This window comes from Aulonocara stuartgranti, assembly GCF_965226115.1.
Source record: "Aulonocara stuartgranti genome assembly, chromosome: 3".
Classification (NCBI taxonomy): domain Eukaryota; kingdom Metazoa; phylum Chordata; class Actinopteri; order Cichliformes; family Cichlidae; genus Aulonocara; species Aulonocara stuartgranti.
Genome location: NC_138941.1, coordinates 45,044,338 through 45,057,883, shown reverse-complemented (window position 1 = coordinate 45,057,883; position 13,546 = coordinate 45,044,338). Strand labels below are relative to the sequence as shown.

The window sequence follows — 13,546 nt, the reverse complement described above, 5'->3', positions numbered from 1 at the left end:
AGAAAAACATAATAAATCTGAGCTGCTGAGCTTGGAGGCATGAGGCTCTGATGGATTGGACAAGTTGTAACCAGTTCTCAGCAGGAATCACTTTTTGATTTGGATCCCTTATAAAGACACGCGCCCTCGCATCTCGCTGCTTTAAAGAAAACGCTCAGGGTCTAAATAAAAAAGTGTATGGGCTCTCCTTTGGTCCACGCTCAGCCTGCCCACCACATGCCATGAAGTCTTTGCTACCATCAGCTCTCAAACATGCTACATCAGGCTGAGCCGCTCCTCTGAGATAGTTACAGTCGCAGTTAACACAACTCTCTGTGGATGATTGTGACATCATTTGGCATGTTTTGGCAAACGGTTCTTTTTTTTTTTAGACACGTGTAATCAAGGTAACTATGGCTTTGCTCAGCAAGTATGAAAGTTCCAACTCGTAGCTGCTGCTTTAATGTTTCTTCCATTTTCTTTTCATCCGCTGATCCCAGTAACCCTGAAGAAGCAGCTACGCAGCAGTAACAATCATCAGCACCATCATCATTCAAAATGAACACCAGTTTAATGTCCCCTGCCATCATGATAGCCATATCCCTGTTATCAAGCTGCTTTACAGCTGCTGCTGCTGCTCAGTGTGGCCTGAGCACGTGCTGCCTCCTGGTGGCGACTCGTTAGAAATGCTGGGTTTGAGCGTCGCCTCAGAGGTTTTGAGCTCTTTGATCTGTCTGTATATAGCCCTCATAATAATCTCACGATGCTGTCGATGTATTAGTTTTTGTTAATTGTAGCTCGGGAGCTCCAATGACTTTCTCTGTAATCCGCCTTTAATTGGCTTTTCTAGTGTGCATTAAACTTGTAATTAACTTTACTGTATACAGCTCGTTCATAATTGCCGCCACCAACAAATAAAGCAGCTTTAATTGGCTTGAGCCTGTGATGTGTTCAAAAAAAAAAAAAAAAAAAAAAAGACTCATAGCAACGCTCTTACATTGTGTAACCAGTTTTCTAAAAAAAGAAAATAACCAAATAAAAAAAAAAGAAAAAAAAAAGGGTTTATTGTTAAGAGACACTTTTATCGCTTTGAAATCATGTTTACTGAGATGAACTGGTTGAATAAGAGTTAAGACCGCAACTCTCTCAGTAAAATCTCTGCAGGAACAAGACTGGTTTTTACTTCTTTTTTTAAGAGGCACGATGAATCCTACCTTGAAAAAGTCGGCTGCTTGTGTGACCAGTGGAGAATCCAGGTCTGGTTTGGTCCTGATGTACTGGGAATACTGCAGAAACTGGTCCCGCTGTGTGGTGACAGGCGAGAAAGTTGTTTTTAATTGATTTTAATCAGATTAATTACACAGAGAGGGATTTAATGGATATTTTGAAGCAAATTATGCTGACTTCTAACTAATCTGTGACATTTTCTATATGCAAACATATAAAACAACCCCTCAGAGGTTTATGTAAAACTGAAGAGCAGTGCATGCAGTCATACAGCTTCACTTGGCATTTTGCAACTTACAAATTTACTGAAGCAGTCCTGTTGCAACAGGCTTTGCACAAGAGCGCCCTCCATGGCTGGGAGTAGGTCCTGCGAGTGAAAGGTGGTGAGGCTGGCCCAGTTGGGAAACAGCGAGTCTGCCTTCCCCCTGATGGAAGCTGGGGTGTCTGAGAGCTCCAGTAAGGGCAGGTACGTCTCTTCTACCCCCTTTAGCACAGTCACGTACTGCCTCTCTGAACTTAGCATCCTACACCAGAGCAGGTACAGCTTACTGCGGTGGAGATGGCAAAGGGTGGGGAGGGGAGGAAAGAAACAGTGCATGAATACACTTAAAGGAGAAACAAACATGGAAGCAAGTGGACAAGTGGGAGGTAAGGGGAAGCGAGAGCGAAGATAGCAACGGATTGAGATCAAAGACTCAGTAATGAAAAAATTATCTAAGATTGCATCCTGACTGATAAAATCAATGCGAAAGAGCCTTCAGTTGTACTTAAATTATCCCTAAAACTATGCATCGCTTTTTCTTTCATCTCAGCCTGTTCCATTCTTGCTGCGACTTATTATGTCTATCTCTGACTGATTTTCTTACGAGGAAAGTGGAGTACATGGAAAAAGGACAAAAAAAAAAAAAAAAAAAAGCAAAGAAAGCCAACACACACCTCTGTGCGGTTGAACCGGCCCTATCCGTCCCCGTCTCCCTGTCTGTCCTCCCCAGCAGTACATGCTGGCGCGGTGACCCCGTGTGATCCACCACCTCCTTGCTGCTGACCTCCACTCCTCGGATCAACACTCCTCCGCCACTACTACCACCACCACCACCGCTCCATCCTGGAATAGCTGCAGCCATGCTAGTAGTAATGACTGGGTCGGCCAAAGCCCGTCGTCCCAGCCAGGACATGGGGGAGTTACGGCTCGCCCCAGCCACCGGCGACTCAGCGGGTTTGGGGGTGGCTGTACCTCGACGGGGGGCCAGGAGAGCCTGGAGGTCAAAGCTTGGGTGACGCTTCCGAGGTGGCTTGAAGGGAAGTGGAGCCTCTGTGGGCTGTAAGGGAATTGAACTGGTCATTGGTGTGACTGTGACACACTTCAGTTACAACAGTACAGTCCTGTAACACACCTCAGATCATAGAACAGAAAACATTACCATAAAATAGAAATCAAACTCACGCTCTTCTTTGTAGGATTCAGAAGGTTCGATAGAAACTTCCCTCCCCCGGCCCCACCTCCTCCCGCACCACTTCCTCCTGCCGTTCCCTCTTTCTTATTCCCTTTCTCCTCTCCTATCTTCAGTGTGGAGCAGGTCTGCGGTCTGAACAGTGATGCCAGGGATCCCCAGGACTGCAATCCGCCTTCCCCTCCGCCAGCTCCCAGCCCCCAGGAGTCACCCTCTCCCTCGGGGCCCATCAGGTCCCAGAGGCTGCTGGCAGAGGGAGTTTTGGTTTTCCCCTGTCCCTGATTTTGCGTCCGGTCAGACTGGAGGAATCGGGGCTTGACCTGTGCTACTGTTCGCTGGTATCGCTCAACTGTCTGAGTCCAGAGATCCAGCAGTGCCCCGCCACCCAGCTCTATTGCTAAAGAGCGTGCGTCCTGGAAACGGGACGGGGGTATTGGAGGGAGGGAGGCGAGAGGGCAGGTGGAAGAAGAGGAAGAGGAGGAGGTGGAGGAGACTGCATCGCACCACTGGGTGGCCTGCACAAGAGACAGGAAAGTCAGGGAAGTCATTAGGACTTCCGCTCGGCATTAAAACACTTTGGAACCATGACTGTATGTTTATAACTTCCTGTGTGTGTGCTGCAGAGGTCTTCCTGTGCCGTACCTCGGTCAGAGTGGACAACAACCTCTGCGTGTTGTCCAGAGTGGTCCAGCAGTCAGACAGACAGTGGGACATGTCCCTGAGCTTCTCCCTGACCGGAGGGAGTCGGATCTGGACGTTGCTCAGGCCTGCCCAGTCCAGTTCACACCAGCCCTCCAAATCACTGAGCAGTGACAGAGTCTCACTGTGCAGCTCCTGAAAGATGCCAGAAAATGGGCTGTCAAGAAGTATTTACTGTAGAAGACTGACAGGACACACTTGGGAAATCATGGATGGAAAAATATTGACTGCATCTCTTGGGAATATGCTGGGAAAACTTTTCATTAGCTCGTTTCCATGAGAATGACACAAATATGCCACTGAAAGGCACAGTGGGCTTAAAGCACATCTATTCACAGTTTATCGTTTCAGTTATTGACTTCTCAAACCCTACAGTGGGTGATTCACAGTAACACATGTGTCTTAAGTACGACTAATAAGATTTCTTATCCCAGAGTTGACGTGACAGAAGGGATTTTTTTTGTGGGCGATGTTAAGATGCTTACATGTACTGTAGAAACAAAGTGAAAGCAAAAACTCTGAGGGCGGACGCTTTAACTGTATGTGAATATTCTCCATGTTGTTATCATGATGTGTGCTTACTTACCAAAAGTCATTTACATGCAGATAAAACTGGACACTCCCTTTGTACTTGAAGAAGGTCAGTCGGACCAAAACACTGTGATGTAATAAGTGTATTAGCGGTACATGAGACGGTGTGTGGCAGTCATATTTCACCGTTTTGTGAATATCATGAATGAAATCTAAATGACCTTTAGAAGACCAATTAAATCAAAGTCTATATGAGTCACAGCTGCCAACACATAAGTACTGTCAAGAGATCAGGGCTAGACATCGCTGTAAGCATTAGAGAAAAGAGACAGCCTGTTACCAAAACCATTTTAAAGCCACAATGTTTGCAGGAACTCTGTGTTTACAACTCCTTTGATTTTACACCTGATCTCCATCCATTCTCTACTGTTTATCTTTTTCAGGGTCGCGGGTGGGCTAGAGCCTATCCCAGCTGTCTTAAGCTCTGTCCACACTAGCAAGGATAAATTTGAAAACGCTCCACGTCCACACTAGCGTTTTCAGTCGTTTTCACAGAGTTGCGTGTCAAAAACGGACGAAAACGCTTACGTTCCAGTACTGCGCATGCGTGAAGCGCAAGACAATTCCACCTGCCTCATTTCTGTCTGCCGTTTCTTTACTTTCCGGCTCTCTGAAACGTCGCAGCAAAATGTTGAGGAAAAGCACCGAGTTTTTAAATGGACTAACAATGAGGTGGAGTTGTTGCTGTGAGTAACACAAAAGTACAAAGTTGCAAAAGCGAGTGAGAATTAAAGAATTTGAAGAAAAGCTATCTGAAGCGTGTACAGACTGATATTCATCTTTAATAGGGCTGTCAAAATTGAGCGCAAACAAAACAACTGCTGTATAATGCCCTCCGCTATCTTAGTTTAATTGGTCACATGACTGCATCACATGACTAAAATGTGTCATCGTTTTAGAAAGTCTCCGTTTTTGTTGTCTACACTGCGACACGAAAGAGCATTTCCAAAACGCTGCGTTTTCCTTGAGCAAAAACGGCGTCTCAGTGTGGACTGGAGGCCAACATGGAGAGAACACGGTGCTTTTTCAAATGAAAACCTATGGGCGATTTAGAGTTTCCAATTAACCTATCCACACTAACTTACTAACACTAATATAAACTTGTATTTATATGTAATTTCAAAGAATTTCATTCAGATCACACACACAGAGTCAATCCTTCTGAGTCTCAGTCATCGCCATCAGTGACTGACGCCGTTATGCAAATGAATAAATTACTCAGCCACAGCAACAGTGTTGCTACTGTAAGATGATGTGAAAGAGGGAAATTTTCTAATCTACGTTGCATAGTTGTTTTTTATTTAGCGTCAACCCTTTAACGCCTAGTGTTTTACATTTGATACACACAGTTTTGGTGAGTTTTAGAGACTTCTACAGCATCCATGTGATCTCCCCCCCCCCACCGAAAAATGTTATTAGTAAATTACAAAGCGGATTTTTAATCAATAAATCGCCAAAAATGCCAGATGTGGTAAATATGATGCAATTAAGACTCATATATGCAATTTCATATTTTTGTTTTTTAGCTGTCAGAAGATTCAAAAAACACTTCATCCTTTATCCCCCCCCCCCCCCCCCCCAAAAAAAAATTGGCAATTATTTAATCAGGAATTTAAAGGGTTAAGACTGGCTCCATAACACTGAGCCCAGTGAACCTGCATATTTTAACATGACATGTGAAAATGTTTTCACACAAAAAGCACATTCATCTTTGCATTACTCACATTGGCCGTTTCTTTGAACGTCTTGAACCTCTGCTGTTTGAGCGAGAGTCTGCTGAGGGAGAGAGGAGGATCCTTGTAGTCCTCCAGCTGCGACTGAACCTGCTCAATCTCTTTATCGCACTGTGGATTAAAGGCGGAGGTTTGGGTGAGTGGAGGACATGAGGCGCTCTGTTACGCATAAGATGTGGAAAAACTGAAGATGATGAAGCAAAAAAGAAATACGCAGATTACAGAGTGTAGGTTATTTTAAAGTAAAGCAAATCTTCCTCAGATACCTTTTCCAGTTTGTCCACCAACCCCGCCAGACGCCCCAGCGCCTCCAGGTCACGACCTCTTTGGTTGGACACTCGGACAAGCCGATGGAGTGCATCGTCCACGCTGTCATAAAGTTTAGAAGTTACGGCAAGAGCAGCTCTGAGAGGAGAAGAAAGAAATTTTGGTTTTCATTTAAATTCTTCAAAATCATGCTGACAGAAATGATCTAATTATAAAACAACGTCTCATGTACAGCACAGAAAAAACCCATCTTGTATTATTGCACAGCTTAAGCCAAAACTCATTACACAGTAAGAACAGAAGAGCTACAACAGTCTTCAGATCATCTCTAAGCTGCAGTCATGCACAAACAAGCTGCATCGCTCTGTCCTTTATTTGATGTGTTTTCTTCTCCAGCTGGTTTTCATTTTATGGCCAAAAACAAACAACTCTGTTTTTGTCAGGAAGATTATTTTTAACCTAAAGCTCATCCTGACAAAATAACCCTTCAATCAAAATATTTAAAAAGCATGGGAAAGGAAAACAGAAGAAAGTTTAAAATATAGTCTTCAAGTCCTGTGCTTAATGTATATTAAAGCATCTTTTCAGAATCATAACATTGTGGGTTGTTAGGTTGTATTAAAAAATAACTCAGGAATGCATAAAATGCCCACAGTACAGCTACTGGATGTTAGAAGGAAATAGCTTTCAGTTCATTGTTGGTAAAGTGTGGCAATAGGCTCCAAGCACAACTTTGGGGTGGCACGACACTCGGGTGGAAGGTCACCAGCTACTTTGTTACATATGTGTGCTCAGCTACCCATTAAAACGATAATTTAATCAGCCAATCACATGGCAGGAACCCAACGAAGTTCAAACTTAGGAAAAAGGCTGATTTTAGTGAACATGGCATGGTTGTTAATGCCAGACGGACTGGTCTGAGAGTGTCAGAAACTAATGATATACTGGGATTTCCCCCACACAAACAGCTCTAAGATTTTATAGAGAATTAAACTCTGCAAGAAAACGTCTTGTTGATGTCAGAGGTCAGTGGAAAGTAGCCAGACTACTAATGAGCTGATAGGAAGGCGGAAGGCTTGGGTGTTTGTCCTGTCAGCAAAGAATAGGAAAATGAGGCTTCAGTTTATATGCAAATCCAATAGTTTCTGTAAGATGACAAGGCATTGAACTAACACTGCTGGCAGAACTCAGAGAAGGTGTGGCCAATCAATGGTGGAGCCAAATCATGTTCAGCATGATGGTGCTAACACTGACAGATGGCTAAAAATCACTATAAAATCGTGGTTTAGCGTGTTAGCATATGCTGATTAGCACTAAATAACCGGGAGTGTTCGTTTTCCAGGGTTTTTGGCCCCAATATTTTCATTGGATTTTGTTACTTGATTTAAAAAAAAAAAAAAAAAAGAAAGAAAAAAGTATAATCCATAAAATAAAAATTCAGTAGTCCTACAAATACTGGATGAATTAGGTGTCTGGTACCTGCAGTCTGGTGACTTTTGTGCCAGTCCAGATGCTCTATTTGTCAATCCAGCAAGCCAGGCCCCGCCCTTCTGCTGCAGCTCAGTTAACCGTTGGTCGGCCAGGACGCTGGCCATGAGCTGCCTGTGTTTGTCAATGCTCAGAGGAACAGCCTGAAAAAGATAAGCATGTGTATTGTACCTTTTGTGTGTGTTTTTATAGAGACTGGTAAGTTACTAAAACACAAATATATCTGAGCGCACACAACGAGTAGAATGAGCATCATGTTAAAGTTATGGACCTTTATGTTGTCTGGCATTGGCTCAGCGTCCATAGACTGCAGTGCTTCTCCAAGCAGTGAGAGGGCGCTCTCACAGCGCTCTGTCAGACTCTCCAGACTCTAAACAGGACAAAAAGAAGTAGAAATCCACACAAACACATGAAATCTCTCTTTCATTCCACCTTTTTTGTAATCCACAGGAGAGGTCAGAAAAAGTCCAGAGGATAGGAAAATGTTTTCAACTGTTTAGATAAAGCAACATAAACTGTGGGGGGAAAGCCATTAAGGGTCCTTGAGATTCTTACGGGCTGTGTTTTTTCTTCACCTAGTTCATCATGCCTGTCTGAAATAATCGACCACCAGCAGACGACCACTCTTTCCCAGCCAACATCCTTTTATCTCGCCTCCCTCCCTCCTAGATGTTCTTTCTCCCACAATACTCCCTCAACTGTCAGAGGTCATATTTTACACTGGAGGTACCCAAAACTCGAAACAAGTTACGAGCTACAAGAACTCCGGACTTTGAGTGGGTTACTTGAGCTTGTTCATTCCAAGCTGTCTGTAAGAAGTTTAAAAATAATAACAATAAAAATACACTAAGGACTTTTTGCTTTAGAAAATTCCTCAGCTACATACAAAAATGGCATTTCCTGTGAATTAACAGAAACTTTCCGTTTTATAATTACAGAACAAAACCTCAAACAGTCGTGCCGACACATTTTTTTCATTTACTAAGGCAGCATGTTTTAATAATGTGAAAAAAAAACGAGACATGCTATCGAAATTTCATTATTTCCTGACAGAAAGGGTTAGGGTTAGGTCAGTGGTCCGACAGCTTAAGATCAAAGTGAGCTGTATGTGAAAAATGACTTTGACATCCCTGATGTACACACGCTGATGCACACGGGAGTAAAAATAGGACAGCAACCCTCTTGTGACTAGAGAAAATCTGTGGCTGCCCAGTGATAGCTTAAATGTTTTGGATTATAAGTCATTGTGGCAACTAACTAGTCTCCAGGAGGCTGAGCATACAACACCCACAATCTCTGGGCGACAGCTTTTGATTACAAGGAGATGGCATGGGTCACATATAGGAGGAAACATGTCTCCAAACAACCACTATCAGATGGATCGGTGAAGGTTTTGCAATCAAGGTGCAAGTTTTCTGTGACGTGTCTCTTTGCAAAATGGATTTGGTTAGCTGTATTCTGGTTATATTCCTGTTTAAAAGAAAGGTTTTCCAGCTCTTATGTCAAGTAGCTGTTAAATTGCCACTCTGCAGCAACTACATCATGATTTGTGGAGGAATTTATGAATTTCTGTTTCAGATCTCTGAGTTTCTGGATAGACTCTGAATACAAGCCGTTAGTGTGAATTTCTGTTCATCGAGATGGCGACAGGTTTGAAATTTTCACTGATTCATGAGTTAATGACCGTATTATCACAAACAAATTGCATTCAATTGCCATTTTGACCTGATTCAATCACAAACTAATAGCAGACTCTAATTGTTTTTATTGCTGCCCTGATACACCAAAGTCACTTTGAAGACTGCAGCTGACTGATTAATGTTCCTGTTTACACTGAAGTCTGAACTTCGTCATACCTCCACTCTGTGGATGAACCACTGAAAACACAAATGCTATAGTGGAGAATCAAATGTGAAAAGTTCAAGGATGCTTTTTCATGTTTGCATAATCGAACAGACAAAACAGAGCTCCTCACCAGTCTGAAGGCCAGCCAGTCCGCGTGGCAGTGGATAAAGTCCCCGTCTACTTCTTTGGGCAGCTGTTGTTTGTCTACATACTGCTGAAGGACACTCGTTCCTCGCACTGTGTGGACCTGCACAGGAGAGGAGAAACAGTAAGGGGCAGAGGAAGTGACTTTCTTATTGTATGTTTGAGAAGAATAAAAGCTTTTAAGGAAATTAGACCAAAAAAGAAATAAATTAAATCACACTGAAGCCTGGAACATATAAACTCTTATCTGAATGTGTTAGTGTTGGCAATGTTTACTGAGTACACACCAAGTGAAAAGCTCCAAGAGTTTAAAAACATCAACAAACCTGCTGTGCCAATCATAAGTTTTCAAAAATCACCTGTTTAAACCATATTATCAGGGCATGTGGTCACTTTGAGTGAGAGAATAATGCTGACCTCTTTGTTATTTGCGATTCTATTAAATGGCAATTATGGCTAGAGGTTCTGAGAATGGGAGAGAATAAAAAAAAACTAACTTGTATTATGATTTATTTTTTACTTTCTGAGCAGGTACACAACTGGTTACTGAAATTCAACATGGTGCTGACATTGTAATTTAACTACAGCGTTCACATCTTCTTGGAAGTGTTTGTCGTCGACATCCAAAGTTTGAACACTGCCTGCTTGAAACACAAACCACGTGGCATGACCGATCCTCCCGTGCCTGTGCGCAAGAAAGATTTCTGCTGATCGGTGCAAAGCAATATGCTGAATTAGCGGTAAAACCGAGTTATCTGAAAGCAGTAGATGTTCCAAACGTATGGAAATTGGGTTTAATAGATTCAAGCTCAATGTGAATGTGCACTCCAGCTTAAGCACTACTGACACTGATCGCATTGCAACAAGGAACAGGGACAATTTATGGAACGTTATTTCCTCTCGCGCAATTTGCATTTCCTATATGAACACTTTTTCCTGTTGACATTATAATAGGCAATAGAATTACAGGAACTTGCTTTCTGCTAATGTTTTCTCGTGCTATTTATCACTGAGCTTTTGACATGCTTTCATAACTTCACATTTATTCATTTTACGGATCTGCAAGTAAAAGAAGTATAACCGACTTAACCATGAGGAGCTTAGTAATACAGTCTAAACATGTGATGTGCATGAGGTCACCTCTGCTCCTTCCAGGGAATGAGAAGGGGACTCCTGCTGCTCTTCCACCAACACCAGAAGGGATCCAAGACCACCGGGGACCGACCCCTGGCACGAACACAAAAACACATGTGCTCGAGCTACTATCACATCTGCAGCCTAATTAAAGCGTGCATGCAAACATTTAGCACTTCCAGTTAACCAGCGTCCTTGTGCTGTCTCACCTGGAACAATTTAAGAGCAGAGAACAAGAGAGCGGAGGGTGGGGCGCGCCTGCTGTCCATTAACACTGTTAAACCCTTTTCTTTGGCTGCAGGCCTGTTGAGGGTGGATGAAGAGAGAGATGTTAAAAATAAGTGTTTAGCTTTAAACCAGTGTAATAGCCATTTTTATTTAGGTATTTTCACCAAACGATGAAGTTGAAACAAACATTTGTTCTTAAACAAGAGTTTTTTGGTCATTTGCATAGAATCACATCATTTCTACCCAAAGCCGTTGAGAAGCTTTGGTTCTGACTTGCCACAAGTAGTAGCAGTTATTGTGCCAGGTAAACTGGCAAGCTCAGATGTGTTTGTGAAGCTGACATTGAGTCAGTTTGTTATGTTTGTCCTCCGTTTTCTGGCACACTCTGTGTTTCCCTCACACCACCTTATGTTGTAATTGGAAAAGTCAAGAAGCGAGTCGAGTCGAACATAATTATGAGGCGCTTTTCGTTAAACAGGCTCGGTCTCGGTGGTATAACAGGAAACAAACCACACAAGCCTAAATATAAAAATGTGAACAAAAAAAGCCAGTTAAAGATTTTTAAACATACATTCAGAGAATCGGGGGAATCAGAGAGCCGAAGGCTACATTTATTGGCAATATCCCCCTGTATTTAAAAGCCATAAATCTCTGGTGACAACGGACGACTAAAATAAACAATCAAAGGAGGAACACGCACTTACCGCGTGATTGTGTGGTAACAGGCCAAGACGCGGGCCATCTCCTCCCCAGAGAAACCCACTTCTGATGCGTCGGCCTCTGTGAAAACCAGAACACGCCCCAGCCTGTCCACTGTACCTGTGGTCAATATGCATCAGGTTAAGCATCGAGTGGGGAAGCCAAGAGGACAAACTAATTCACCGAGGCTACAAGCATACAAATCCATTTGGTTTTTCTCTGTGCTGTAAGCTTGTTGGTGTTATTGATATCTACTAAAGACACTATCTCTACTTTTAAGATTAGACCTCAAACTTTCCTTTTTGCTAAAGCATATAGTTAGGGCTGGATCAGGTGACCCTGAATCCTCCCTTAGTTATGCTGCAATAGGTATAGTAGGTATATGTTGGGGGATTCCCATGATCCATTGAGTATTTCTTTTTCACCTTTCTCACTCACTATGTGTTAAAAGACCTCTCTGCACTGAATCATACTTGTTATTAACCTCTGTCTCTCTTCCACAGCATTTCTTTATCCTGTCTTCCTTCTCTCACCCCAACCGGTCGCAGCAGATGGCCGCCCCTCCCTGAGCCTGGTTCTGCCGGAGGTTTCTTCCTGTTAAAAGGGAGTTTTTACCTCCCACTGTCACCAAAGTGCTTGCTCAATCGCATGATTGTTGGCTTTTTCTCTGTATCTATTATTGTACGATCTACTGTACAATATAAAGCGCCTTGATGCAACTGTTGTTGTGATTTGGCGCTGTATAAATAACTTTGGAAATAAAGCAGGTTTTGTTTCAGTACCATAAAAAAATAAAATATTTCTTTTGATACTTGGTAAAGATACAAGCCAGCTATGCAGACTAGAAAGGCAACAAAAAAGAAAAAAGTTACTACTTTACAAAAGTAATTAGAAAGGCTTCACTGAAGCAATTTCACAAATAACACCCAGATAATGTGGGAAAACCCAGGAAGGACATGGTCCAAAGCTGACTTTTCTGATAAGTGTAAAAGTAGATTTTTAGCTCAGGAATCATCTGATTACTGGAAATACTTCTGGTTTTGGGGGCTGCCTGGGTGGAGTGTACAGACAGCTAACAGCAGACCATTTACTGGGAATACACCAGCCTGCAGTGTTCTCACATTGGCACTAATCAGTGCCATTGGACATAAATATTCTAACAGACATGCATCAAAACTGTCAAATAGTCCTTTTTGTTTTTCCCCAAAACTTAGAGTTGATGTTGTGGTAATCACCAATGATGACTTAGACATCTGTGTGTTAAAGGCTGTTGGTTATATGTTCTTGCTTAAATTGCCATTTGCATTTATATATGCAGCTCTGTCAAATAAGCCCTAGAAATGTCCAGTGCACATATCTAAACAGGCCCTTGTTAAAATGTTCTGAGCTGATTATGCAGAAGGCCCTAAAGAAGCTTGCCTGTCAACTTGAGCTTCCCTGACTGGAGAAGGTCTGCGTCCAGTTCCCTCAGCAGGGCGGGCTCTTTTGAAGCATCACCATTCTGTTTGTCAGGTGACGCAGCCTCCTCATTAGAGTGGTTAAAAAAAGATGTGCCCGACTGTCCGTTACACACAGGCAGAGATGATTCAGCTTCTGTGAAGGGACAGAAAAATATACAAAACAGTCTGAGGACAGTTAAGCACACATGACCAAATGTTCGTGCACAAACACGGTTTTCTTCAGACCTGCGCTGCTTTTCACTGTGTTGTCTGTCGCCTCGCTATCTGCAGCAGAAGCACCTTCAGTTTGGTCAGCCTGCTCTGCTTCCTCTGTTTGGCTCTCCTTGGCAGTCGGCAGTTTTGTTGAAGCAGTGCAGGTGGCTGGGCTTGGTTGAGGAGTTTTAACCTGCATTTTCAAGGCCTTCTCCTTTACACGACCCCCAGATTTAGCTTTCCCTTTGGCCCCCTTTCCCTTCCTTTTCCTCCTAAACACAAAGCAGAGGAAAATCTTAATGAGGCACACCATAAAATTAATAGCTGCACTTACAGGCATGTGTCACGGTCATGCCACATTGCGTTTTTGAGGCCTTTCTGTGTCCATAAGGTTGCAGCTAAGTGTTAT

The 13,546-nt window shown here is 42.9% G+C and overlaps 1 protein-coding gene and 1 long non-coding RNA gene across 4 annotated transcripts in view; one reads left to right on the top strand and one right to left on the bottom strand.

The window, feature by feature from the left end:
• LOC309703992 overlaps positions 1–13,546 on the top strand; it is a 444,269-nt gene that overhangs the window by 325,313 nt on the left and 105,410 nt on the right. The window lies entirely within an intron of this gene.
• The window catches only part of arhgef40 (Rho guanine nucleotide exchange factor (GEF) 40), a 49,322-nt gene that overhangs the window by 16,414 nt on the left and 19,362 nt on the right, over positions 1–13,546 (bottom strand). For all 3 annotated transcript variants that reach the window (XM_082528063.1, XM_082528064.1, XM_082528062.1), the window contains exons 6-20: positions 13,171–13,409; positions 12,905–13,078; positions 11,491–11,605; positions 10,768–10,861; positions 10,565–10,651; positions 9,411–9,527; positions 7,707–7,805; positions 7,427–7,578; positions 5,947–6,085; positions 5,672–5,791; positions 3,300–3,491; positions 2,651–3,172; positions 2,143–2,525; positions 1,505–1,754; positions 1,194–1,283 (exon numbers count right to left, since the gene is read on the bottom strand). In XM_082528063.1, coding sequence (XP_082384189.1) covers positions 1,194–1,283; positions 1,505–1,754; positions 2,143–2,525; positions 2,651–3,172; positions 3,300–3,491; positions 5,672–5,791; positions 5,947–6,085; positions 7,427–7,578; positions 7,707–7,805; positions 9,411–9,527; positions 10,565–10,651; positions 10,768–10,861; positions 11,491–11,605; positions 12,905–13,078; positions 13,171–13,409 — 2,773 coding nt within the window. The remainder of the gene's footprint in view (positions 1–1,193; positions 1,284–1,504; positions 1,755–2,142; positions 2,526–2,650; positions 3,173–3,299; positions 3,492–5,671; positions 5,792–5,946; positions 6,086–7,426; positions 7,579–7,706; positions 7,806–9,410; positions 9,528–10,564; positions 10,652–10,767; positions 10,862–11,490; positions 11,606–12,904; positions 13,079–13,170; positions 13,410–13,546) is intronic.